This window comes from Pleurodeles waltl, chromosome 4_2 (genome assembly GCF_031143425.1).
Source record: "Pleurodeles waltl isolate 20211129_DDA chromosome 4_2, aPleWal1.hap1.20221129, whole genome shotgun sequence".
In the NCBI taxonomy this organism is placed as follows: Eukaryota; Metazoa; Chordata; class Amphibia; order Caudata; family Salamandridae; genus Pleurodeles; species Pleurodeles waltl.
In genome coordinates this window covers 693935670-693961674 of record NC_090443.1, presented here as the reverse complement: position 1 = coordinate 693961674, position 26005 = coordinate 693935670, and the positions used below count along the sequence as shown (strand labels likewise).

The 26005-nt window shown below is 45.7% G+C and overlaps 1 protein-coding gene across 1 annotated transcript in view; it reads left to right on the top strand.

Moving 5' to 3' along the window:
• The window catches only part of SPATA1 (spermatogenesis associated 1), a 277801-nt gene that overhangs the window by 138206 nt on the left and 113590 nt on the right, over positions 1-26005 (top strand). Inside the window, exon 6 of the mRNA XM_069232296.1 lies at positions 9607-9751. Coding sequence (XP_069088397.1) covers positions 9607-9751 — 145 coding nt within the window. The remainder of the gene's footprint in view (positions 1-9606; positions 9752-26005) is intronic.

Below are 26005 nucleotides of genomic sequence, written 5' to 3'. Positions count from 1 at the left end.
CTATTGGATGAATCTCTGCGGTTGTCTATCAGATGAGTCTATGCAGCTATCTATTAGATGAATCTAAACAACTGACTGTTGGGTGAATCTACGTAGCTGTTCTTGGCATGAATCTCTGCAGACATGTATAAGATGAAAGTCTGCAGCTGGGTATCTGCAGCTATATATTGGATGAACCTCTGCTGCTGTCTGTTGGGTAAATTCATGAAGCTGCCTATTGGATTATTCTATCCTCTGTGTCTCTGCCTGACTTGATTGGATGAATCTCTGCAGCTGTCTACCAGATGAATGTCTGCAGCCCTTTATTGGATGAATCTCTCAGCTGTCTGTTGGAGTAATTTATGCAACTGCTGTCTGTTGGGTAAATCGTTACAGCTGTCTATTGGTGGTATCTCTGCAATCGTCTACTAGAATACCGGCAGCTGTCTACTGGAAGAATGCCTGCTGCTGAATATTTGCAGTAATCTGTTAGATTAATCCCTGCAGCTTTCTGTTGGGTAAATCTATGGAGCTGTCTGTTAGATAAATCTGTAAATCCGTCTAGTGGATCCTGTCTAGTGGATCTCTACACCCACCAATTGGATGAATCTCTTCAATCTTTTTGAAGGAATCTCCACTGCTGCATACTGGATTCATCTAGGCCATTGTCTTTTAAATTCACCACATCCTCTGGAGGGATCTTGTACTTTGGTACTCTTAGTCCTCAACGTTCTGTATTATTTTTGTTTCTGTTGGCAGGGGGTTTATCACTGGAAAACCTACCATGCTTTGCTGCCCATAATATGTAAGCTTACACTCTTTCATGTTGATCTATAGTTATTTTCATAGCCCTTAATTTCAAAGGCCTGGATTCACCACACAAGAGAGGGTACATTTCGAGAAGTTTTCATTAGCTACAACAGATGTGATATCTCTACAACAAACGCATCTCCTACAGAATGACTAAGGGAAATTGCATCATCGAACTTACCCCATGATTTATCAGTCTTGTGTAACCACTAAACAGCACTAAACAGATAGTGAAGACAGATATCTTTTTTTGCTAAACAAGTTTTATTGAGTTTCCCTTAAAAAGGTACAAAGAAGGCATGATGGCATTCAGGAGAAAACATGGTATCAACAGGTTTCCAATGTTAATTACAATCCCCATCTCTAATCCCCTACCTCTCCCCGCCATCCCCCACAGTTCATTCAGCCATACATGAGACATTGTCCAATTTAACAGTTAGACACCTGAACACCCCTTCGTATAGAAGGGGGTGAACTGGTTTTAATCCTACCCAGTATCATCCAGACTAAAGATAATCTGTGGATAGATATTGAGAAAGTTTTAACTTAACATTTTTTTACCACACTCTTATCAGTAGACGATTTATCTAGATCTCCTTACCCCAGGAGGAACTAGTTCTCCCCTAAAGTTACGGTTGAGACTGCCGGGTCAGTATCATCTGAACCCGGTGAGTTGGACTAGCCAAAGATGAATCATGTCACGATCAAGCGGGTGAGGCTTTTCCATCCATAAAGTAAATGATCCCTAAAGAAGGGGAGTACTCAGGGTAGCCTAGTAGGCACCAGACAAGTTCTCTTGAGTATGTGTTATGAATGAGGAGTGAACAGGGTGAGTTGATTCTCCTTCTCCTCTGTAGTGATATTTTAGCCATTCATTTATAACCAGAAATAGGGTTGCCCAATAGTAGAGGCAGACATCCACTGCGGCAATTCCGCCATCATAAACCGAGCCATCTGCGAAACCAGGCATCAGGGATGTGATGTGGAATATTCAGTAGGGTATGTAAGAAGTAGGGAAGCACCATCATTTTGATCAGTGCAACCCTACCCAGAAGATTAGGGGGAGAGTGTGCCAGGCCACTAGACTGCTTTTGATTTTGTTTAGAAGGGACATTAGGTTAAGAACGTGGGCCTGTTTGAGCATTGTGGTAATGTAAATCCCTAAGTATTTGAAAATGAAAAGATGAATGGGGACACCCATCCATCAGGCACTTAATGCACTGTCTCCCCGTAACGGAAACAATAGGGACTTCTCCTTATTCAAGCAGAGGCCAGAAGCCTCCTCAAACAGCCGAAGAAGCTCTAGGGCCCGCAGGCCCGAAGCGCTGAGATCTGTGAGATATATGAGAACATCACCTGCGTATAACGCATCCTGTCCTCAAGAGCGTCCTTCCACCTTCAATCCCACACCTGCACGTTGCATTTGTTCAATATTGCTAGGGGTTCTTTGGTGAGGGCAAAGAGGACGGGGGTAGAGGGATGCCCTGATGGCTTCCACATTTGATTGGAAATGAGTCAGGCAGCATCCCGTCAATCATGACCTGAGTCATCGTAGAGGAGAGAGACCATTTTCCGGAATTGGGCAACGAACCCCACTCGGTCGAGCACTGTCCGCAGATAGTCCCAATCAATTGTGTTGAATGCTTGTTAAAAATTGAGGATTAATAGAGCAGTGTCTGTAGGGAGCTTGTCAATGTGGGCAACAGCAATCTGCAGGCGCCGTATACAGTGCCTCGTATTGTGGCTTGGCATAAAACTACATTGGTTGGGTGGATTAGAGACCCAGTGATCGTCTGGAGCCGTGTCGCAACCCTTGTCGCCATGTTCATACACACGTTGGATAGTCGCTACCAGCATTGGCAAGCTTCATGGGAGACTTGGTGGCGGAGCACTGTTTTATCCAATTTGAGTTGTAGAGTGTCTCTGTCGTATGAAGGGCAAGTGCGGTTTTGGTAGTGAGAATGCATGTCTCAAGGTCAAGTATGTCACACTGTAGCTCTTTCTCTCTTTGTCCCAAATATCTTTTTGCCACCCCTGGATCATTGGTTTAGTCGCTGCCCATAGAGTGCTTGCGCTCACAACCGTGCCTTTATTTATATCGAAATAGAATTGGAGCTCTTCATCGAAATGTTTGATTAGATGTTCATCTGCAAGGATCGATGCACAGAGGCACCACATAGGTCGTCTACAGGGAGTGGTTGACCTCAGTTGGAGGAGTCGTGGGGAATGGTACAATATGCCTCTGTGAAGCACTTATTCCCCTGGTGTGACCAAAAGGTCAATTGCAGGGAGGAAAATATAATCTATATGAGAAATGGTGGGAATAGTCGCTGAGGTGTGTGTGTAGGCAGTACTTCTGGGGTTCCAGACTCTCCAGGTGTCACAGAGGCCCAGGGAAGCCAGCCAAGAAGTAAGAGGCCAGAATAGGCACGCAGGTCCTGAGTGATTGGGCCAGAGACATCCATAGATGGGTTAGAGACTGCAGAGTCTCCTCCCAGGAGGAAAACGCTGTGGGGGAGGGTTGCTGTCACTATGGTTACGCCTTGAAATGTCTGTCTGTGTAATTGTGGAGGAATGTATATGCTAAAGAGAGCCTATGGCTTCCCCGCTAATGTACACACCACCCCTACATATCCCCCCAGTGGGTCATGAAATGTTTGGATATTCGCCAAGGGAAAGGATTTGTGACTGAGTATTGCTACACCTCGAGAACCGCTGGTGAAGCCAGAATGAAAGACTCAATTATAACCGTATCTACCTAGGAAGGGACAATGAGTGCTGAGAAGATGGTTTTCCTGCAGCAGAGCCACTTCAGGGTGGAGTCATTGAAGGAATGTAAGGACACTATTGCACTTTATACAGTCTAGCAGACCGTTTACATTCCAGAACATAAGGGCAAACTTCATAATAAGACTGTTGGTAAGCAGGTGGGAACATCCTATGGGAGCAAAAGCGGCGGGGTCACAAAGTAGATAGGACGTGAGATAAGCATGCCTTTGTAGTAGGAAGTAGTAACATCAAGTAAAAATCAAACATAACACCCAGTAGAACAATTCCCTCCCTCCCACCCAAAACATCTACCCCAGAAGAATCTTTTGCTCACAAAACATCCAACATAAACAAGCAAACACATACACTTGCCATTTGAGAACTGCCTCCCCTTCATCTAGCATTGTATTAAGAGAGTATACAAATTTAGAGGGCACCCTGGGTCAAGAGTATGATCTGTTGCCAAGTTCCTGAGATAGTTATATTGTTGGCTAACCCAAGATGAGGTCCATGTCAGCCGTGGTTGCAACATCCCCAGACACGGTCAAAGTTTGTGAAGGCGTAGGTGTGGATCAGTCTGTGGATTCAGGTTAAGAGTCGTAATTTTTAGGCATGAAGGTCCCCTTCTTGTTTCTGGATTTGGGACGAAGTAGAGACCGGGGTCGAACACCAACTCGCTTTGGAATTGTGGGAGCAGTTTGTGGGCCTCCCCTCGGAAGGTCGTGTTTACGAAGTGTTTATTGTTCTGTGGCCCACTCCCAAGCAGCCTCAGAGGCATCAGAAAATTAAAAGCGGAAGTTGTGCTCAACACAAAGTTTTGTGGGAAAGAGCAATGCATAAGGGATGGACATTGCTCTGATTTTCTGTTTAACTGCGTCGAAAGATTTTTGTTGCTTTGGTTTAGTCCGGAAAGATCATAATATGTGAGGATTGATAGAGAAGCTGATTGCGAGTTCTGGCCTTCCTAAGGACTGCACCCCAATCATGGAAGTTTAGGAGTTTAATGATCAACGCCCATGGAGGGACCACAAGGGGAGCTCACAGTGTTAGTGTCCAGTGCGCCCGCTCAACCACAAAGCAGGGCAATAACGATTCCTCTGCCATCCTGGCTCAAAACCATGCCTCAACTAAGGTGGTCGGATTTGGGGGGGAGGACTCAACTCCCTCCAGGAATGCCAACAAGTGGAGGTTACTTCTCCGGGAGCTGTTCTCCGCATCTTCTGCTCTGACCTCTAGGGTGTGGACCTTTACCAACAGAGAAGTAATTTTGGAGCTGAAGTCAGAGGATTCATCTTCCAGTGTAGAGACATGTCCCTCCACCTCTGTCACCCGGCCAGCTACTGATCTAAGGTCTTGATGTAGTTGGGCAACCTCAACGCCGACCTCACCAATTTTGGATTCAAGGGCCTGCCGAGACATCTGGATTGCTTGGAGGATGTGATGTACATCCGAGAACGCAGGGGGTATCGAGTTGGAGTCATCGTCAGACAGTTTGTTAACCTTTTTAAGTGTACTGGTGGTAAACTTGTCTATTTTAGATAGTGTGGTGGAGGCAGGGGAATTGTCCCTACCCATGGTGATTCATGGGGGAGGTAAGGAGAGTTCAAGAAAATGAGGGGCCCTACAACTGTATATAGGAATCCTTAGGGATGAAAGTGGGCAGGAGTAAAATGGCAAAGGAAAACAGGCAGTCTTTTCATAGCTTTAGGCCAGTGGTTGCCAGTCCACAGGAGGTGCGACCGCCTCATCCATGATCCGCTTGTCTCAAATGGGGTAGCAAGAGCAGTCGGGAAAGGCAGTCGAAGGGGTGACCACAGCCAGGTGTCATGTTTCCTGAATCAAAAGTCAGTGGTGTTCTCCCAGCTACTCCTCATTAACATCAGGGATTATAAAACACTCAAGAAAGTTGGCGCAGCCATTAGCCCACAAAGGTATCTTCAGTGGTTTACTGCTCCTTTGCCACAGCCCAACGCCTTCTCGCTTGGCACCAGATGAAGGTTCAGGCCAAGTAGGGCAATGGAAGTGTTTCACCTCATGGCAAGGGCTAAGGCTGAGGGGGAGTCACAACTGTAGCTTCTCGTGCTCCACAGATTGTTAATAAAGAGCAATTTAGCATGTCTGGCCATCACAACAGGGGGACGTACAGTTCAGCTGCACGGTGAGCAGTAGAGATACGAGCCTTATTGCTGATATGGTATCCAGTGATATTAGGGGCTGCCAGGAAGGGCACGCACACTAGGGGTGGAATTAGCACAGCTGCTGGTGATGAAAGTTTCTCTAGGGCTGAGCCCAAAGCTCCTCACCTCACTGAAGGATTGCCATTCCACCAATAACAGCTGCCCAAGAGTTCAGGCTGTGCCGGCATCAGAGCCCATAGCAAGCGCCCGCAATCTGGCCCAGCAGGTATCACAGCAGCCTGCGTCACTCCCTAGACAGCCACATCCGGACCGCTCGGTTCTTCAAGGTAAGGACACAGCCACTCATCCTGTGGCGTGTGGCAGCCACTTTGCTGAAAGGACCATGGTGGCCAATGCGGGGTGGTGGCAGTCGGCCCCCCTCAATGATGACATTAGGGTCCTTGGGCTGATCCGGGGCACATGCAGCAGCGACCTCTATCACACAGCAGGCTCTGTCCTGTAGAATAACAGCAGCTCCGGTACGGGATTTAAGCAACACATCCATGGGGGCCATCTCCATTGGTAAAGGCGGTTTCAACAGGGGTAGAGGAGAAGGAGGCCACAATCTGTAGCAGGTTTCGGGGACCTCCAATCCTCTCCGTCGGAGTACAGCTCCCAGTCACTGCTGCAGGTATCTCCCATTTTAGATGCATTGGAGGCAGCACAGCCTCCAAGTCTCAAGGGGATCTGAAGCGCCAATCTGAGGGACTCGCTGCTGACCAACATGAGGAATTATATAGCATCACCTCGGAGGACGTATTGGGAGACCTAGGGTGTCAGATTAGGAAGGATACTTGGGGAGGTTGCGGGAGTGGCACTAAAACACCCTTGCCATCTCGGCTGATTCGTCCATGCAAAGAAGGTGGATATCCTATCTTAATAGGTACATTTAAGGGCTGAACTTTTACCACAGCTACGGTCTCTGCCCCTAATACTACACAAGACACTTTCCTTGTCCAATTCTTTAAAATTATGTGGGAGATGGCTTTGGGGAAAATTCTTCTGACTGGGGACTTCAATGCAGTGTTGTTTCGCCAGAAATATAGAAAGGTTCTCACTAGGGATACACCATCACTTTTTCCAAATGTTCAAAGCAATCCTTGCAGTAATTAGGCCTTCGGGATGCTTGGAGAGAGCTCGACCCAAAAACAAAGAGTATTAATTTTACACCCATGTCCACCTGAACACTTTTGTATTGCCTATACCTTGGTTGGTAACACCTTTATGGTGGCAGTGCACTCAGGAGATCTTGATGCTATTTCGGTTTTGGACCACGCACTGATATCCTTGTCCGTTTAGATGGGCCCGGTGTTACATTCTATAGGCTGGCGCCTTCACCCCTCCATGCTGCAAGATCCAGTTATTCACATTGATAAAAATGTTGACGTCAATGAGTGAGGGGAGGTTTTGTTCAGTGGGACACTATTAAGAGAGCAGTACGAGGTAGGTTTATTACTGTTGCTGCCAAACTGCACCACCAGCATAAACTAGAAATTCAGAAATTAGAAAAGGAAATCAGGGACTTTGAAAGAGAAAGGACCACTGCACTCACCTAACAACTTACATACAAATTGATCTCAGCTAGAGAGAATACATTCATGCTCATTTCAACAGCTATTAGAAGATGCAGACAAAATGGCTCAATTTTGCCATTATCTGTGTGAGCCTTTATGCCAAGGAACCCTGCTCACAGGCTGGTAAACATGAATTTCTTGATTAGGTCCACCTTCGTAAACTTACGGCTTCACAACAAGATAAGTTGGAACTGCTGATCCAATTACAAGAAGTTAAGCAGGCTATAAAGGCTTTGAGGTCCAATAAAGCCCCAGGCCCAGGCGGTCACTCAGTACAGTTTTATAACACTTTTACCCGTAAACTGGCCCCAGAACTTACATCCACAGGACCCAAGAAAAAACAGGTCCAGAGTGTCCCTCCACTCCAGAGAGGTGTAGGTCCACCAGGAGTTGGACCTCCCTCGTCTTCTTTCGGTTTCTCTCTGTTGCAGAGATTTACAGGGTGCCTATGTGGCCAGCAGGCATCATAGGGCTCCCCTCCATGGGTACCCACAGCAAGACAGTCCATAAAAGTCCAGGGGAAGCATTTTCTTCAGGGTCCCCAGAAGGTCCACCTTATACTGTCCCTCAAGAGCAGTGGGGAGGCTAGAGGTCCTGGAGACTGTGCCCAAAGGGCCCAAAAAAATAAAGGTCCTGGGAGCCCCTCCACTCCAGTTAGATGTTGGTAATTTTAATGTTTACACTACGTACTGTGGTCTCATGACGGTGCCACTTTATCTAACATTTGGTACTATACTCTTAGGTCTTTATGGTATCATATGTTGACACTGTTTGGATTCGTTTAACTTTTCTTACAAGGAAGTCTTGCCTTTGCCCCTGTAATTATGAATGCATTTTTTAATATTTCAACCTTACTTCAGTTTGTCTTAGCACTTGGGGCTGCCTTTTTCTTTGACAAAGGCTTCACCTACAAGAGTTCCATCTTGAAGAGCCCCAGGGATAGTTTGTGCATCAACTACTTTACCCAAACTAGACTTTGGCTTGAATTTGAGTTTGGCGCACAGGATTTACTCCATCAAGGTGACAGAGTAAAGTACCCCATCACCCTGAGGGAGTCCCCGCCTTCCAAAATAAGAGATATCTTCCTGCTCAGCAGATTTCTCCTGCATTTGCAGGAACCACCATCAGGGCGGTTCCTGTCAATATACTGGAAGTGTGCCTGGCGGCTCCATCAATGCCGCAGAGCAAACTTTCTTTTTTTTTTTTTTTCAAAAAACAAAACCCAAAGCAGGATTTTTTTTTAATTTTTTTTAAATATAAGCAAGCAATGAACTCCCATGGTGAGGAGTCATTTAAAAATGTTTATTTTCACCTACTGAAACACTTCTGAGAGCAGCAAGTATTAGGAAAAACTTGGGATTTGTGTGCCCACTCTAAATTGGGTGGGCGGACAAATGGCAATACCTCTGACTGCCCTTACTCAGGTGTATGTTGGTATCGGAGATGGAGTAGTCTCCGCCATCTACATACTGAAGGTCCAACTGACTCCAAATGAGGCGGGTGGTCCTTCAGTTTAGCAGAGAACCCTAAATCTGCCCCTTTGTTTTTAGAAATAAGACTGCATACCTACTTGTTGAGGGTGCCTAAGAAATATTGTTATCTGCCCTGAAGTACTTACTATTGAAACTGCATATGTCATGTGAATGTATCTGGCTTTGGTACCTTATTGAGTTTGGGTACTTTGTAGTATTTTGGACTGTATATTTGTTGCGATCTACCTGGATAAGGCATTTTGATGAGAGAAATCCATTCTTCAAATGAAACCTAAGTCGCAGTTGTTTCTTATAACCTGAGTACCCCAAGCGGGGATAGCTCTTTTGTATTGTTCTTTCACAGTAGCACAGCATTTGATAACAGTGGGACATACTACAATTTCGTAGTGATGCAATTAGATGTGTTAAAAACGAAATAATGATATGTCTCACTAAAGAAAATTGAACAAACAAGGTACAAATGATAAGGTTAAGGACTGTTTTATACATGCTAATCTTGGATGCCCTAATGCTGATGCACAGTTTGCTACTTGCAAACTTGGAATAAAAGGTTTCCCAGCTGTGTAGCTAATCAAGAATAACTACACTGTAATAGTAATAAATGTAAACTAAACGTAAGAGGGCCATTGTTTTGACATGTGAAATGCACCATTACACAACGAAAATGTTTTTTTAATTAAATAATTATCCATTGTGAAAGAATAACTGCCAGTTTTTTTAAAAGTTAAAATCCTAAATAAAATGCATTATTTCATCTAATTGACTGATGTTTCTCAAATTATGTTTTGTATGGTACCTCCATAGATGAAGTCCCCATTGAACATATTTCAGAAAATCGAAGCGAACAGAAACATGCCAGGAAGCCCTTGGGACGCAACAGTACCAGGGATTCTGGAATTCCAGAGTCATTACCCGATAGGGACATGGACTGTGCACAGAACAGGAAGCGGTAATTGTACATTTTATTTGTATCAATTTCAGCTGAATTTCATTGATAAGAGTCTTTCCCTCTGCTGCCTTCCTTTGCAGTTATAGAAGATACAAAGTCGGAAACATGCTAACCTTACAAACCACAAACTGGAGAAGTGTAAAGTAAAACCAGTTTGGGGTTGCAACTAGATGATGCACTGCAGCAGAAATGTTTCTACTACCACTCAGGCAGGAAACCGCAGCTGATTTTATTTTTTGTCTATAGTGCTTTGCTCCGTTGGCTTTCCACACTACCACATGCCCTAGGTCAGGACTTCCAGCAGAGGGAAAAGAATATGCCTCATAGTAGCAGTCATTATGTTCCTCTGATGCCAGTGGAGATGTCAAGTTTAATGCTGGGGTGGGACATCTGACTGCAGAAATGGCTGAAGTGCAACTATGTTTATCAAGGGAAGCTTTCAGGAATCTCATACTTTTTCACAAAGTACAAAATTTCCCACATTTGGCAAACTAAGCATTTGTAATTAAAGGCCTGATTTATATGTTGGGGAAAGGGTACTCCATCGCAACGGAGTGCCCTTCCAACAACGTGATGGTCGGCTCACGAGCTTCAAAAGCGGGCAGACCCTTAGTGTAACTACAGTGGAGACTACTCCATTCCCTCCACGGTTAGACCACTTTGATTGCCCAACTGAGTAAGAGGCTATCTCAGGTTGACCTGAAAGTCCGTCCACCTAATTTAGATGGGCTAGCATATAGGTTAGTTTTCTGCCACGTAAGGTATAGTAAAAACTGCAAAATGCCTCCCTTATTATGGGAAATAACTCCCATGGCGAGGGGATCCTTATTTTTTTTCATTTTTAAAAACAAAATCCCATTTTGACATACAGCACCTTCATATTTGACAGAGCTGTGCTGCAAAGTTACAATGTATTGATAGGAACTGGTTTGTCCGCAGTTCCTGTCAATCCATTCAATGCCCACTAGACATTTATAATTTGGCAATGAAGACCTTAGCGCGACGGAGGATTGCACGACTGTCAAAAAATAAATGGGGCCCAAAATCTTCAAACACCTCATAGTTCACTGCCGTAAATTGTCCACCCAGTAACCATAAGACTGGACAAGAGGTGTGGGCTCCTACTGAGAGTGAAATACAGTTTACATTGTTTGCTGCTTTTTCGCAGTCAGTTAACATTTAAGCACAATGCTTGTATGGGTAGCTCCTTTCACGGACCTGCAGTGGTTCAGCCTAAAAGTAAGTCGTCAGGCAGTTAACATTAAACTCACTAATTGCATAAGCCTGCTTTGTCCATCATTTGCTGGCTCAACTTATTGGTTATGAATGACTTTAGATGATTGTTAACTTAAATGATTCATTTTGACAAGTCACCTGGTATTTTGTGACCCTTTGTTCAGCAGGATGAATATTCTATTCAAAACATGTTTGCTTCATGCAAGCAAAAATAATTCATCTAAATAATGTTACAACCTTGAAGACCCTCATTTGCATATAGTGTATTTTGTTTAGTTAACAAAACCGTATTTAAAGGGTGATTTGAGGCTTATCATTGGCATGATACAACCAAAACATTATCCATTTGAAAGGTATGCAGACTGGAGTATGAGCAGAGTACATACAGGACAAATGAAAATAAATAGCATGGAAACTCATTTTAAAGTTCCAACTCGATTGTTGTTGTGAGAGGTCTAGGGGAAACTCTTTTGGGTCGTTTTTCGATCCTCTCGATGGAACCTTATCATGAGTTTCCATGTGATTTAATTTAATAGTCCAAAATGTATATGGCCGGGTATCGCTGAGGCCTCCTACCACCAAACACCACTCACCCCTGTGCAAGCTTAAATTAAAACCTTAGATGCACTTGGCTTTGGGATTAGGGGTCATAAACCCCTGCCCGTATTTTTATTGACAAAATATTGTTAATCATAATCAAAATATACCCAGTAACCACAATCATATTCACAAAGTATTTACAGAGTTCAAGGGATGCCTAGCCTTAACAGAGTTCGCATATTCATCCACATTCCTGTCACTGACTAAAACAGTTTGTTCCTGCGTACCCAATGTTGGTGGCTCTGAATGAGATCATGACTGTTTTCATATTACCCCAAACCCTGACCCTCCTTACACTAAGAATCCCAGGGGTAAGATCTTCATCAGGGTGTTCTCATACCTTCCAAACTGGATTGCTGTAGAGGGGGCCCGACTGCCCGCTAGGATACCTACCTCGGGCACCCCTGTCACCCTTAGACTCCACCCCAGCACCCCCCTAGGGCCAGTGCTCACTTCAGACTTTCGGCGCATGCCCTGGGGCCAGATGCCAGCAACCGCTCACAACCCCCGTGACCCTGTATGTCGTCCACACTTCCCAGCTTGTCACCCAATTTTGTAATAAAAAAGGTACCCGTTTATATTCCCAGTCATGATCTCATCCCGCCACAGGCCCACATTGTTGCCCGACGATGTGGCCTCCCCCCCAGAAAGAGGTCACATATGCTGAGAGAGCCAGGCGAGTATATTCTCTAAAAACATTTCATAGCCGACTTGTGAAAGATAAACTCCGTCCTGCAGAAAAAACCCATCTCCTTTAATGCAGCCATGCGAGATCACAGCCAACCTTGGAGTCCAAAACAACTTGGCCAATTTGCTATTTATTCTTTTCACTGAGCCATTGAGGGCTTTTACTGAGAGCCCGCCTCTCAAGAGAGTACGAGGAAACATGTTCGACCAAGCAAGGACAGCCTGAGGGAATTTCTTTGGCCAATCATCCAATTTACAATATTACCAGCTCAAACAGCCGCCGGCACCCTAGAGAAACCAGATCATTACCCCCAAGGTGCAGCACAATGATGCCCGTTGATGAGTAGCCTAAGGGGGGCATTGAATCCAGGAATGTTCTTAATTGAGTGATCCGTAGCCCGGCTCGGCCAAAGAAAGAGATTCAGAAACCAGCCTCCGATGCACATGACGCAAAGGCACTCCTTGTAAATAGTTCACCTGCACATCAGACATGGGAATGTCCAATTCCCCACACCTTGATGATACCAGCAACTCCTGCATGCACGGGGTCTTCGGGACCATCAAACACTTGCCGCAAACGTCTACAAAGAGTACAAAGAAAGCGAGGTGTCAAAGACATGAACTCATAATAAATGCAGTCTCACATATCGTTTGTAGCAATCTGATGACCACCTTCCAATTCTCTTAACCGCTGCTCCAGGGAATCCCATTGCCACAGTCGCTTCCCCTATCCTAAAGGAGTTAGTGTCAAAATCTGAGGCATCCAAACCCGCTCCCAGAAGGGAGCGCTTGAGCACCTTTGAGAATTGGTACCTAGTAAGTGGCGTGCCGTCCGCATGCGCCAAAACCGCACCCGTCTCCCCTGGAGTGCGCTGCGCTAGGAAGACCTCTAAGTTCCGTATACAGCAACACGCACTTCCCAGGGCTCTATCCAAAAGGATATGGTCCCCCTTTCCATCCTGATCTGCCTTAGAGCAGGGAACGGTGATCACCAGATACCCAGCCCCCTCCGGCCAATGAATATCCATCAACTGCAGACCCCCCGAGGTGTCCCTTTTATTGCGTGCGACCAGTTCACCCAATCTAAAAGCACCATAAAAGGCAAGGGTAAAGGATAACTTAAATAAGGTGACCACCCAAGTAGAAGTACAAACGCGATCCAACGCGACTAGCAATGCCTCCAACTTTGCCACATTGAAGGACCGCCTAGAGTCTGGCTTAGAGCCCTGAATGTGCTGCCATTCCCTAATGGCCCTTCTTACCAAAAATGATTTTGTACCGTCGGGCAGCCCCCACAGTTGCGCAAAGAGAGAAATAGCAGCGGAGTAACGCCTGGCGCATGCAATTGACTTCCCCTCAGCCCTAAAAAATTATAAAGATTGAAACTGGATCAAAACATGTTGACGATACCGCCCCACCCCTGAAATTAACATATGCTGCAAATGCTCCCTGGTAAGCCTTCTGCGTTCTGGGTGCTAAGCTGGCTGCCACAAGGTCTGGTATTCCATTTGCCACAGATGTTCTGGAAAGGGTGTTGGGAACTCCTCCACTCAAGGGAGGTGAGACCTGAAAATCTGCATCTTAAAACGGGATAGTGCGTCAGCAGTGTTATTCAACGCACCAGGTACGTGCTTAGCTCTGAAGGTCACATTCAACCTTAAACACAGGAATACTATCTCTTTCAGCAGCCTTAGGATCATCATGCACCTAGCTGCTTGCTGGTTAATGCACACAACCACTGACATGTTATCTGACCAGAAAATCACTGACTGATTCCGAAATCCCTCTGGCCAAATAGACAAAGCCACTAGAATTGAGAATAGTTCCAAGAAACCAATATTAGCAACTAAGCCTTCCTGGACCCAGTGTAAGGGCCATTGCTGAGCGCACCATGCTGTACCAAATATAGCCCCAAAGCCTTCGCTACCAGCTGCATCAGTAAAAAGTCCCAATTCCTCATTGGACCTAGGCAGACTGGGCCACAGTTCCATCCCATTAAAGTCACGTAGAAAGGTTTCCCAAATCCTCATATCTTGTTTGACTACGTTGGAAAGCCTGGTGTGATGATGCTTGACTTTTAACCATGACATGGCCTGAGCAATTGACCAAGAAAAGGGGCACCCCATGGGTATAATTTGCAGCGCAAATTTGAGCTGCCTGACCAAGCAATGCAACTGATGAAGTGTCACTTTCTGCACACTCAGGCAAGGTCGCAACACATGTGAGAATGATACCACCTTCTCCCTGCCACTGAATCCAACTCTACCCCATGGATTCAGTCGTGGAATAGGGACCCACCGTCTTTCCTTCCGCTAGTGGAACCCCAAACTCCCTCATGAGTTTTGTAAATACATCCAACGCACCAGCACATTGATTAGATCCAGCGAGCCCCAGGCAAAGGAAATCATCCAAGTAGTATAAAACCCACCTATGCCGCGCCCTGTCCCTAAATACCCACTTCAGAAAGGTACTAAACTTCTCAAAATATGAACATGACACAGAGAAGCCCATAGGCATACACCTATCAAAGAAATACTTTCCTTCCCACTGGAAACCCAACAGACAGAAGTCCTCCGGATGCACTGGCAAGAACCGAAATGCGGATTCTGTCAGATTTCGCCATCAAAGCCCTAGGCCCCAGCTCCTGTAGCATTTGAATTGCCTGATCCAAAAAAGCATACCTAACCGAACACAATTCCCCATCAATGGCCTTATTCACCGACTGCCCTTTTGGAGCGGACAGATTGTGAATCAGTCTGAACTCCTGTGGTTCTTTCTTGGGGACTACCCCTGAAGGAGAACAAACAAAGCTGTGCATGGAAATTTCATCAAAGGGCCCCGCCACACGTCCCAAATCCAGTTCTTTCTTGATTTTCTTACTTGCCACCCCAGGGTTGGAGCACAGAGACAGCTGATTCTTACAATGGGGCAAGCCAACATAGTCCGAAACCGGTATTCTGAAACCGTCCTTAAAGCCCAAACACAACACCTGCGCAGCTGCTTGGTTGGGGTAAATGTTAAGCCAAGGGAACATAGCCAATAGATTAATGGGGGACGAAGCCTTAACAAAAAAGGATTTTTTTAAAACACTTGAATTCTGGGTGGGAGGCCTGGCCACAAAAGGAACAGCAGTGCTTAAAACGACATGTCTCGGGGGACCACAAGCAGGTTTCCTGGTTGAAATCCCAGCAGGTGTCCCTCTTGGCCTCAGTACCCCCTGAGGCTCCTGCACCTGTCCCTGTAGGACCACAAAAGGGATGTTGACCTGGACCCTGAGTGCAATCGGTATAATGCAACCAAGTGATTATGTGTATCTGATCCCATGCCAACGAAGGCTTATATGCCTTAATTCTCCTGAATTCCTTATCGTATTCCTTCCTTGCCGTGCCACCATATTCATCGTGCACCCCCATGATCCTGTTCTGATAGCAAGCTAACTGCGCACCTAAGTCACTGAAATGTTCCACTAGGATGGCCTGATAAATGGAGAATGCTCTAACCCAGTTGGACAAAGACTCCTCCACTCTCCTTGTTTGTGGCCTATGCCCACACTTTCTGAAATGCATGCACTCTTTGCAACGCCGCACCTCCTCCTTTTCAGCTTTGTCAACCAGTAAATCAAAGATATCGATGTAAGCCCCCTTCCAAATCTTCTCTCTCACCTCAACTGGTACATGTAGCCCTAACTGTTCATGCTCTGAGCAAAAATCCCCCAAGCCCGTAAGGGATGAAGCTTGGCCAGCCCCTGCACTTGCAGTTCCCCGGGCCACCGAAGTCGTTGCTGTAGAGGTCACCACCAATGGGGGATTAACTGACTGGGTTGCGGACGCGCCTGACGCAGAAGTGAACGGTTGTACCACGGACCCTACAGCATGAGTCAACTGGTCCACCCCTGTAGGGGTTGAGGACAAGGAGCTGGCCCCCTGCACCCGCCACTAGTGTTTGACTCTGGCCCTTTTCCCTGAGACCCCTTGGTCACTCTTTGCAGTGCCCAACCTGGAAACCAATCATCAAGCCTGTTCCCTAATGTCTCCCTCATTAGTCCGTGACAATGGGCTCCCCACTAAATTGGTGGACAGCAACCCCACCTCAGACATCCATGGCAAAACGGACACCAAGTGGTCCACAAGATCCTGCTGACTGGTCTTCCCTTCACTAGACGCCCCAGATTCCTTACCCACAACTGTGTTTTGTGGTCAGACCACAATGGCCACAGTTTGTGCTGTCGCCTGACTCGGGCCCCCACTCCCAGATTACCCTGCACCCACCACCAGGGATGCACTAACCTCAGGCTGCGTTGAAGCTAGATTAACACCATCAAAAACCTGCACAGGGGTGGCCTCCACCCACCTCCCCCCAGTGCCCTTACCCTTCCTCTTCCCACGTACCCTCTTCGGAGACCCAATCTCAAGAGGAGTGTGATATGGCACCACAGTAGGACATCAAAGATTCATCTGCCGAAGTTGAGACCACTGCATAACTTCAATGCGATTCCCTCAGGTGTGCAATTTGATGACCAGTGGTCTAATATCTTGTCAGGTTTGTTGAAATGTGTAATCCTGTACGTGCTCCTCCTCTGGGCCTTTGGTGTCCCAACTCAATCTTTTCTGGATGCATACCCTGCTAGTACAGCACTCTCCACGGACTATCTTAATACGTGCAGGTCCAGAGGCACTTGCTGCCCTGATGCAATTCCTTATAAATGTGTCCACTGGTAGTACAGGTTTCTTTGCCGACTTGATTATTATATGCCACCCCCTATGGGGCCCAGAGACAGGTAGGCTTAATTTTTGCAGCAGAATAACTTTAGTAGATGACTCAGTCCTGATTTGTTCCTGCTTTGCCAAGACCTGAGGAAAACAGCAGAAAGGGTCACAGAGACTGAAGGTAGAATTTCAGAGTAAGAGGGCACTCTGGAAAGCTGACTATCCAAAATTGTGGCCCTTCAATCAATTTGAGGCTCATGTGGAGGATGCAGAGTGGCATTCAAGGCATGGCAGTCTTCATATTGTCAGGATCCCTGAGGGCTCTCAGGACTCTGCCCCAACTTAGTTCATTACGAACTGACTAAAATCCAGGGTGCAGGCAGGAAAGGTCCCTTGGCACGCCACTTCAACCATTCATTGCCCATATTTTCAAATTTGCTGACAGAGGCATGGCTCTGAGAGCCTCTCGCTAATTGGACACTTTGATGTATGTTGTTCCTAACTATATGTTGAAGGTACAAAAACAGTGTTGCTTCTTTTTTGCAGTCAAACAGCAGACGAGGGCCATGCTAATCAAATATATGTTGCACTTCCCAGCCCGTCTTATAGTCTTTTTGGAAGATAAAAGGTCAGTCTTTGATAACTCCAATAGTGCATGGGAAAGGGTTGCGGAAAGACCAGACATATGGGGACAGAGATCCCCCACTTCGTGGCTTCCCAGACAGAAGAGAAAAGCCTGGGGTTTGGCACAGTAGCCATGCAGGAGTCAGAGAAAAAGATGCAGGACCTGCTCTGTAGAGACCATCAGAGACGAGCAAGATAGCTGCCAGCCGATGTTGGAGAGAGATGACCAAGTGAGTACCAAACCTCTTACTTCTTGAGTCCGGGACCCTCATCTGCTTTTTTTTCCCCAAGTGCACTGGGTACGCCCAGACTTGTGACCTAGGATCACTATGCTACTGGATTCAAATGATGAAGGGTGGTACCCTGAAACCAGTCCCAGGATGCTTGTTTCCAGTCCAAGGAGGACCTGGCAGTTCGGGCTGGACTGGTCCCATGGGGGAGAGGGTCAAGACTGATTTGTATATGGCTGTGTACTGGGGCGGCAAGGTGAGCAAAAGAATTGATGAATTAAACCCAGATCAGTGACTGGAGGTGAATGTTTGATTGGTTCTACATTCCATCCATTATTTGTGTTAGTTTGCTATTGCATCTTCTTAGCAGAAGCTACGTCCCACAGACACTACATCTGGCCATAGAAGGGGTGTTTGGAGTGTGGGCTGATACAGTCAGGAACTTTGGCCCTCCTTATGGGGAGGCATTTGGCTCCAGCAGGTGGCACAACTGTCATACTTTGGGGTTGTATTGGCATTTTTAAGTTAGGAGACTTTTTGCCTCAGACAACGATAAAGTCCTTATCAGAGTTACAGGAAGAGTCCCCAATCCTCATTGCAGCCAGTTGTATCGCTATCTACAGATCAGACATGAAATAAACCCCAATATTTCTGGCTTGGATGATATCCTGGCAAGGAGCCGTCTGGAGGCAAAGGTGCTACTGTTAGAACTCAAGTGGTTAACACCAAGGCCCATATTTATGGAAAGTTAGCATCGCCTTAGCGTAATTTTTTTAGGCTAATGCGGTGCAAACTTACCTCTCATCTAGCATCAAAATATTGGAGTTAGCACCATTTTTAGGAAGCTCCAACCCACCTTGCGTCTCATTGTAACAATGAGATGCAAGGTAGGCGTTCCCATCCAAAAAATGACGCTAGCCCTGTGCTGACATATTTATCTCCTGATGCAAAAACGACACATACCAAAGAAGCGGACCGCAAAAATGAAGCTAAGTCAGATAAGCCTCAAAATTTAACACCTGGCTAGGCCGGGCGTGAAAAAGAGGCCCACACACCGCCACTCAAGGAAAACACACTGAAGGAACATTTGCAACCTCCAGGACAACATAGAAGTGGTACTGCTCCAGCTTGGCACACGCTGCAGACGTCAGCGAAGAGAGCAGGTCCCTCCACCACCCCCACAGCAACCCCAAGCAGCCACAAAGGCAGTGCAGAAGGCAGGAGAGAATCTCTAGACAGCGGACAACCACCCTTGGTCTCAGGGAACAAGATGTCTTCAGGATGTACCGACTGAACCGGGAGTCCATTGTACACCTGCTGCACCACATTGCGCCACACATCACAGCAAGGGTGCAACCTCCCACTACTAGTCCACCCAGGACAAAACTTGCTGTCTTTCATGTGCTGGCATCTGTATCTTTTCAGATAACAGGCGCACAAGTGTCTGGTATGTCCCAGTCATCCTTCTCAGTCTTCCTACCTAAGGTCCTGGCCCCACACCCCACCACTTCTGCTCTCCAAACACCCAGCAACTGCAGCAGGAGACCAAGCAATGTTTCTACCAAATTGCTGGATTCCCGCTTGTGCAGGGTACAATGGACTGTATCCATGTCCAACTGGTGCCACCTGCAGCAACCGAACATATATATAGGAACCGTAAGCAAACCCATTTCATCAATGTGCATGCCGTTGTAGACCACTGTGGGCTCTTCACTAACATCCTAGGAAAATATCCTGGCAGAGTCCATGATGCCTACATATTCTGCCATTCACTGTCAGTGAGCGGTTCCAGGATGGGCAATATGGCAATGGCCTCTTCGTAGGTAAGCCACAATACCAATCATCAGACACACAAAACACCAACGATGTAGGGCAAGCAAGACATACACCACACTAAATACACATGAGCAGGGGAACAGAGATGTACAGACAACAACACATATGCAACATGCCACACTACACCGCACTCATTGCACATCGCAAACACATACACCCACATGTACATAACACAGCCACAATCTGACTGGCACACCATGTGTGGACAGGTGGATCAATGTCTCCTTTGTATACAGAAGAAACCTACAAACTACTACAAGTGTCCACTAGTTGACAACTAAATACAGATCCCACACACATTACACCAACATAGTTCAGCTATGTCAACGACATAGGCCATGGCCATTTAAAGAAAGTCACAAATAGGCACAGCCCCATGTTAATCGTGGTGTGCAAGCCTCTGGCAGCACCTATATCAAATGCCACCCAAGTGGTGCCATTACCAATTACATATGATCTACACATCCCTGACATACCTGTAGTGTGCACATACACCTGTCTGCTGCATTGTGTCGCACACATAGGAATACAAATTAACCTGCCATGGAAGACCATGGGGCAGAATCATGAGAAATGGTGGAGCACCTACTCTAGAGCCACCACACATGCGCCCCTTTTCGTCCCCTAACACCACCTTATCTGTTCCCTAAACGGTCCACCATGGTGCATAGTGTGTGCAAAACTGTAACGACCACAGATGCCAAAGTAGGACTTGGCAGGGGTATAGAGGACATACCTGACCTTACATGCACCATACATAGGGACCCATGTGAAAAATAGGTGTGCCCCCTTCCAAAGCCTGCACTGTGCAAATGTTGAAAGTGTCTGTGATAAATCATGTATTGGAAGCTAGGAGATAAAACTGCACCAAATTAGCTCATCCTACAAATGTGTGATACACACCCTGGTACAATTGATGGCTGGCACAACCATCATCTACCACAATGGGTCACTAAGTATCGCACAGCATGTGTAGTGCCACATGGTAACATGGACAGCAGTGTTTGGCTTTGTAGGACTAACATGGTGTCTCTACATCTGATACCATTGTGGTGCAAGGAAGTGGTAGGTTCCATCCAACAATAGGACACTGCCTCAAATATGGACTACACAACACATCTTTGCAATGGTTTAACCATCAATTTGGAATCAATATGAAAATTCCCAGGTCCCTGAGCTACTGCCCATGATTGTCATGTCCATCAACACAGACCTATGAAACCATTTCACAAAAACAGGAACATACACTATACCACCAACAAGTCTGAGTCACCACTCCATCTACAACTAACAACTGCCATGGTATATTCCAAACCACTATCAAGCTTTACCAACACATCTTCTCTCATTCCTTTGCAGCCGTTCAAGGTTACGGCATATAGCAATGGGTAATGACCCCATTTACCAATCCCACAACGGTAGAAGAGCGTGCAAATAACGAGGGGCACAGAAGAACACACAATGTGGTGGAGAGGACATTTGGGCTTCTAAAGTCAAGGTTCAGGTGCCTGGCCCTGAAAGGAGGAAGCCTCTTGTATGCTCCACCACTGGTATGTAAAATCATACTGGCATGTGCAATACTTCATAACATATGTATAAGAACACATGTTCCCTGGAATGAACAGTTTGACGTCCCCAACGAGGAGGAGGAGGATGACGGAGCAGCTAATTTGAAGGGGGAACAACAGAACACTGCTGCAGGAGTTCACAGAAGTACACAACCTTTATACAAAGTGACTGGACTATCATCATCACATTGTAAATAGCACAAATAAAATAATTTGCAACTGAATCCCATTGGTCTACTCATCCTCCCCTACATATACCGTTGGAATGTAACTCAAACCTCAGGGAGCAGGTAAGAAACACAATAGTTACAAGTATGGTAGCAACATGTTTTGTGATGGAAGAGGGTCTACTGCCTCCATTTCACATATCAGTGACATGCAGTTCACTGGCATGTGACTCCTGAAGGCCTAGATCCATTCCCCACAACATATATTGTGCCATCAAGTGGGCAAGGTGCTAATTCCTAGCCCTTTCCCCGCATCAACACCATGCTTACCAGGATGTATGCAAGCGGGGGCACACATAAGGTAGGGGCTGTAGTCAAATGGTGTTTAAGTAATGTAGGGACTGAACACTGTCACATCCTAGGGTGATTGCTCCTTTGCCTGCACGGTGCATGTGTGACAACGGGGGGGGACACCATTGGTAACTATGGACCTTCAGTAATTGTACAGGGATTATAACCAATGTTAGAGGCAGAGTCTGCACAGTGTATCTATGGGATTATGTCCTGGCACTGCCATTGGGCACAACCCTAGCACATGGTAGACTATACCTCACTTATGGCACACATTCATGTTGGCTGTGGAGTGCGCTCTGGGTTGCCAGACAAATGAAGCAGCTATGTGTGCTGAATCACTATCGAAACATATGACCCATTGTCAGGATCTAAGAATTAAATGGGACAATGCACCACCAAATAATTGTCTGGGTGGAATGTAGGCAGAGTGTGTTACACTCCCTATGTACATAAGATTCACACTTTTCACGCAAGTCTGCTGTCTTGACACATGCCTAAGGCAATTCCAGATAAACATGTGAAGACTGATATACAGGTTTATGTCCTATGTAGCAAAGGGTTTTGCTAGTACCAACAAGGCTTGACGTGTGTCAGCATGGTTACCTAGTACGCTCTGTATAACAACATCACACAGCACAAAGCAATACACACCACTCATTGTCACTCACATGCCAGAACAAGTGCAAGGTAGCAACAGTTACAAATTATCCCATACATGTTTTGGGCTCCAACGTGGCAATCAGGTGTGGTATGTGCAATGTTAAAAAATGTCAGAGACCTATGAACAAAATGGGAGTAGAAGTAGCCGAATATATTGCATTTGGCTAATAAAAAAACAGCACTGAGGTGATTTCACACCTCAACATCATTCAGTCAGGGTAGGAGTTACCTAGGTTGTGGCATGCTGGAAGAAATGCATACCTATGTTCAACGGAGGATGTGGATGGACAACTGAGAGATACCCACAGATACTTGCAAATACAACATGGGAGGTCACTTGGAGACAACACAAGTGCTGTGTCAGGTGTAATGTCATGTATGCGTGTAGGTGTAATGTCATGTATGAGTGGCACTCATTATATCTCACAAATACCATCAATGGGATGGTAACTATCATGTAGCCAGGGGTAGAAGATGTGGACATCTACAATTTACCTCCATATGTTGCATCCTGTTCATGTATGACCAGACAGTGTTGCTGTAGAAGATGTGTGCAAAGTACAAGGAGCCTAAAGAATGGGGAAATGTAGGAGACAATATATTCCTTACTAGTAATGCGGTAAAATATGGAGAAGGAACACACAAAGACCAATACTGACTGTGCAACACATCAATGTCTACATGTGAACATCCAACATATGTACAGAAAGGGTGGCCAGTCAGTACATAACCCAGTCATGTTGGCCAAAACCATAACCTGGTAGTTGGCCATCGCATGCCAACATGACATGAGGCAGTGACAGATAACACTTCTGTACCCAGACACAATCCCAAAATAGAAGTCACAATAGATATACAAGCTCTAACCAAGCTGCCCATGGAAACTACTAAGGATATTAAATGATGAGACATGTCCTACACCTGCAGGTACCCAGTCCTCTGTACATGAAAGGGGAAGGCTGACATCAAGTACAGCAGAGGAAAATGTGATATTCCGGTCCATTTGATCACAGGGGAGTGTGCATTGTTCTGCTGAGCAGCACTGATGAAGAGGCTAGATCCCCGCTCAAAACACCCTAACACCGCTGATCTGGCTACATAAACTTATTACATTTTCAGGGGCCTGATCCATGTGCACAGTGGCCAGAGTAAACTCGACCTCCTTAAACCTGCCCCACCACAGGCAACCATTGGTTTGTGTTGCCATACAAACTCCCACAGTAGTGATGAAGAGTAGGTTGCCATGTATGCCAGACTTCAACACTGCTATACAGTGGTATGTGATTGTATGTGACAGTCATAACAAACATGATGTGGACAAATGTAAGTGTCTAGTTTGTGGCATACATACATATACTACGTATCTCAGCACACGTACCACTAAAATGGCTCAGGCATGGTAATGTGAACAGGATTCTGAACAAAAGGCAACCTACCACAAATGTAGGAGCATGTGTATCACAAGATCAGTGACTGAAAGAAATGACCTTCACATGTGTTCTGACATATGGAAACATAGGTGGCACTGGTCAGGCATTTGTCAAAGTCCAACATGTGCCCATGCAAGAAGATAGTTATGTGAGCTTTCACATCCCAAGAACACACCACTGTGGTCATATGTTACTTAAATGACACTACACATCTCTTTACACACAGACGGCATATAGCAGCCTTCAGTGACACATGTGTACATCCCATCTCCTGCAACTAAGATGCATGGGGAACTAAATGTCACACGTGTAGCAAAGTATCATGAAGGCAAAACCAACAACACACCACAGAGTGGACAGACATGCAGATGCAAATTGTCAGGGGTAACGTGATGTCAACCCAGTCCTAGTCCACTGCATCCTCTGAGTAAAAATTGTCATGGCTGTCATATGCCTTACCATGTTTTGGACATAGGCCATCAAATATTTTGTGTTGTTGGTATGCGTACATTTGTATATCATACATAACAATGTAGTACTTCCACAAAGAAGTGGTTGAACGCATAATTACACTCATAGTACACATGTGCTAACATGTATGTGGACATAGTGTAGCTACACATAGGCACAAGGTATGAGTAATTGTATGCAGCAGACTCATAAACAAACCTATAGGTTCAACATACCAATGTCACAGTAAAGATATGACTGGATAGTTACACACATGTAACCATACCATTATTACAACATTGTTGCATAGCCAATGCAACATTGTGAGTGAATCTGGGTGCACTCAGGGCCTACATTGCAAAATTCCATGCATTCCCGTAATACGTCAAAAAATAATGACACATATGGCTCAAATCTATACTGTGCAATGACAGAAAAATGACACCTGGCCCCTAACCGTCTAACACAAGTAGATTGCCTTATTATTATCTATTTTAGAGAGTCTTCCTGTGGATAAATATGCTCCATGTATAGTAAACAGATGGTTCCTCTGCAAAGACGCCGGCTTTACTATCTTAAACAGAGTTAGCATAGAGGATTCCCACCACTGCACTACCTTTCCTTGCGGCATATCCTTCCCCCAAAGAGAGACGGGCAGTGTAAATTCCCCATCCAATCCTTCTAATATCTCCCAATACCAACTTGAAACCCGCTTGAGTCTGGTGGACTCTGCTAACACACTCTTCTCCAAGAAGCCTGCGGCCCCAAATGATACTCGAGATTCCTGTAACCAGCCTTTTATTACTCGAGATTCCCGTAACCAGCCTTTTATTTGAGCATATTTCAATCTAGAGCTGGGACCCCCAGCTTAACCTGAAGGTCCTCCAGGGAGATTACCACTTCTTCGCTAAAAAGATCCCCCCAAGTCGTTATACCTGCCTTCATCATTGGCAGTGCTAAGACGTCTTTTAAGCATTCAGGAGTACCTGGGGGATCCCAAATCGGAGCATAGGGGCTGTAAGAGCTAACTCCCGCCGCAACCCTCAAATGATACCAACTTGCCGCAAGGAGTTTTCAATTTTATCTTTTTGAAGAATTTTGGATCTCCAAATTTGTAAAGGTTTCCCTTAGAGGCTCCATTGACAGTGCCCAGCAGAGCTTTAAACATCACTCCAATGGCTGAGGAGTCAGGAATAGAAAACAAAATTTTTATGGAGGTCATTTGCAATGCCCAAACATAATAGTTTAAATCCGGAAGAGCCAACCCCCCTTTTTCTCTCTTTCTCCTCAATTTTTTCCATGAGATCCTAGGGCCTTTTGATGCCCAAATAAAGGAGGTAATAGCCTGCTGATGTTTTAGCAGATACTGCTTATGCATTAATAAAGGTATAGTGCTATACAGAAAATTTACTTTGGGCAGAATCATCATTTTTACCAAATTAACCCTTCCAACCAATGTCAGGGGAAGATACATCCATCTCTGAAGAGATCTACACCCTTCCTCTACCACTGGCTTTGTCATTGCAAGCTGATCGATGTCTTGTGTAAACAAAATCCCTAAATATCTAATTTCTCTCTTCAGTTGTATTTGTCCCACTCACTTATGATTCCATGCCATAGCCTCCATTTTCTCAGTATTCACCCGATACCTGACACTTTACAAAGTCTTCAGCTAAAGTCAACAGCGTAGGCAAGGTGGATGGTAA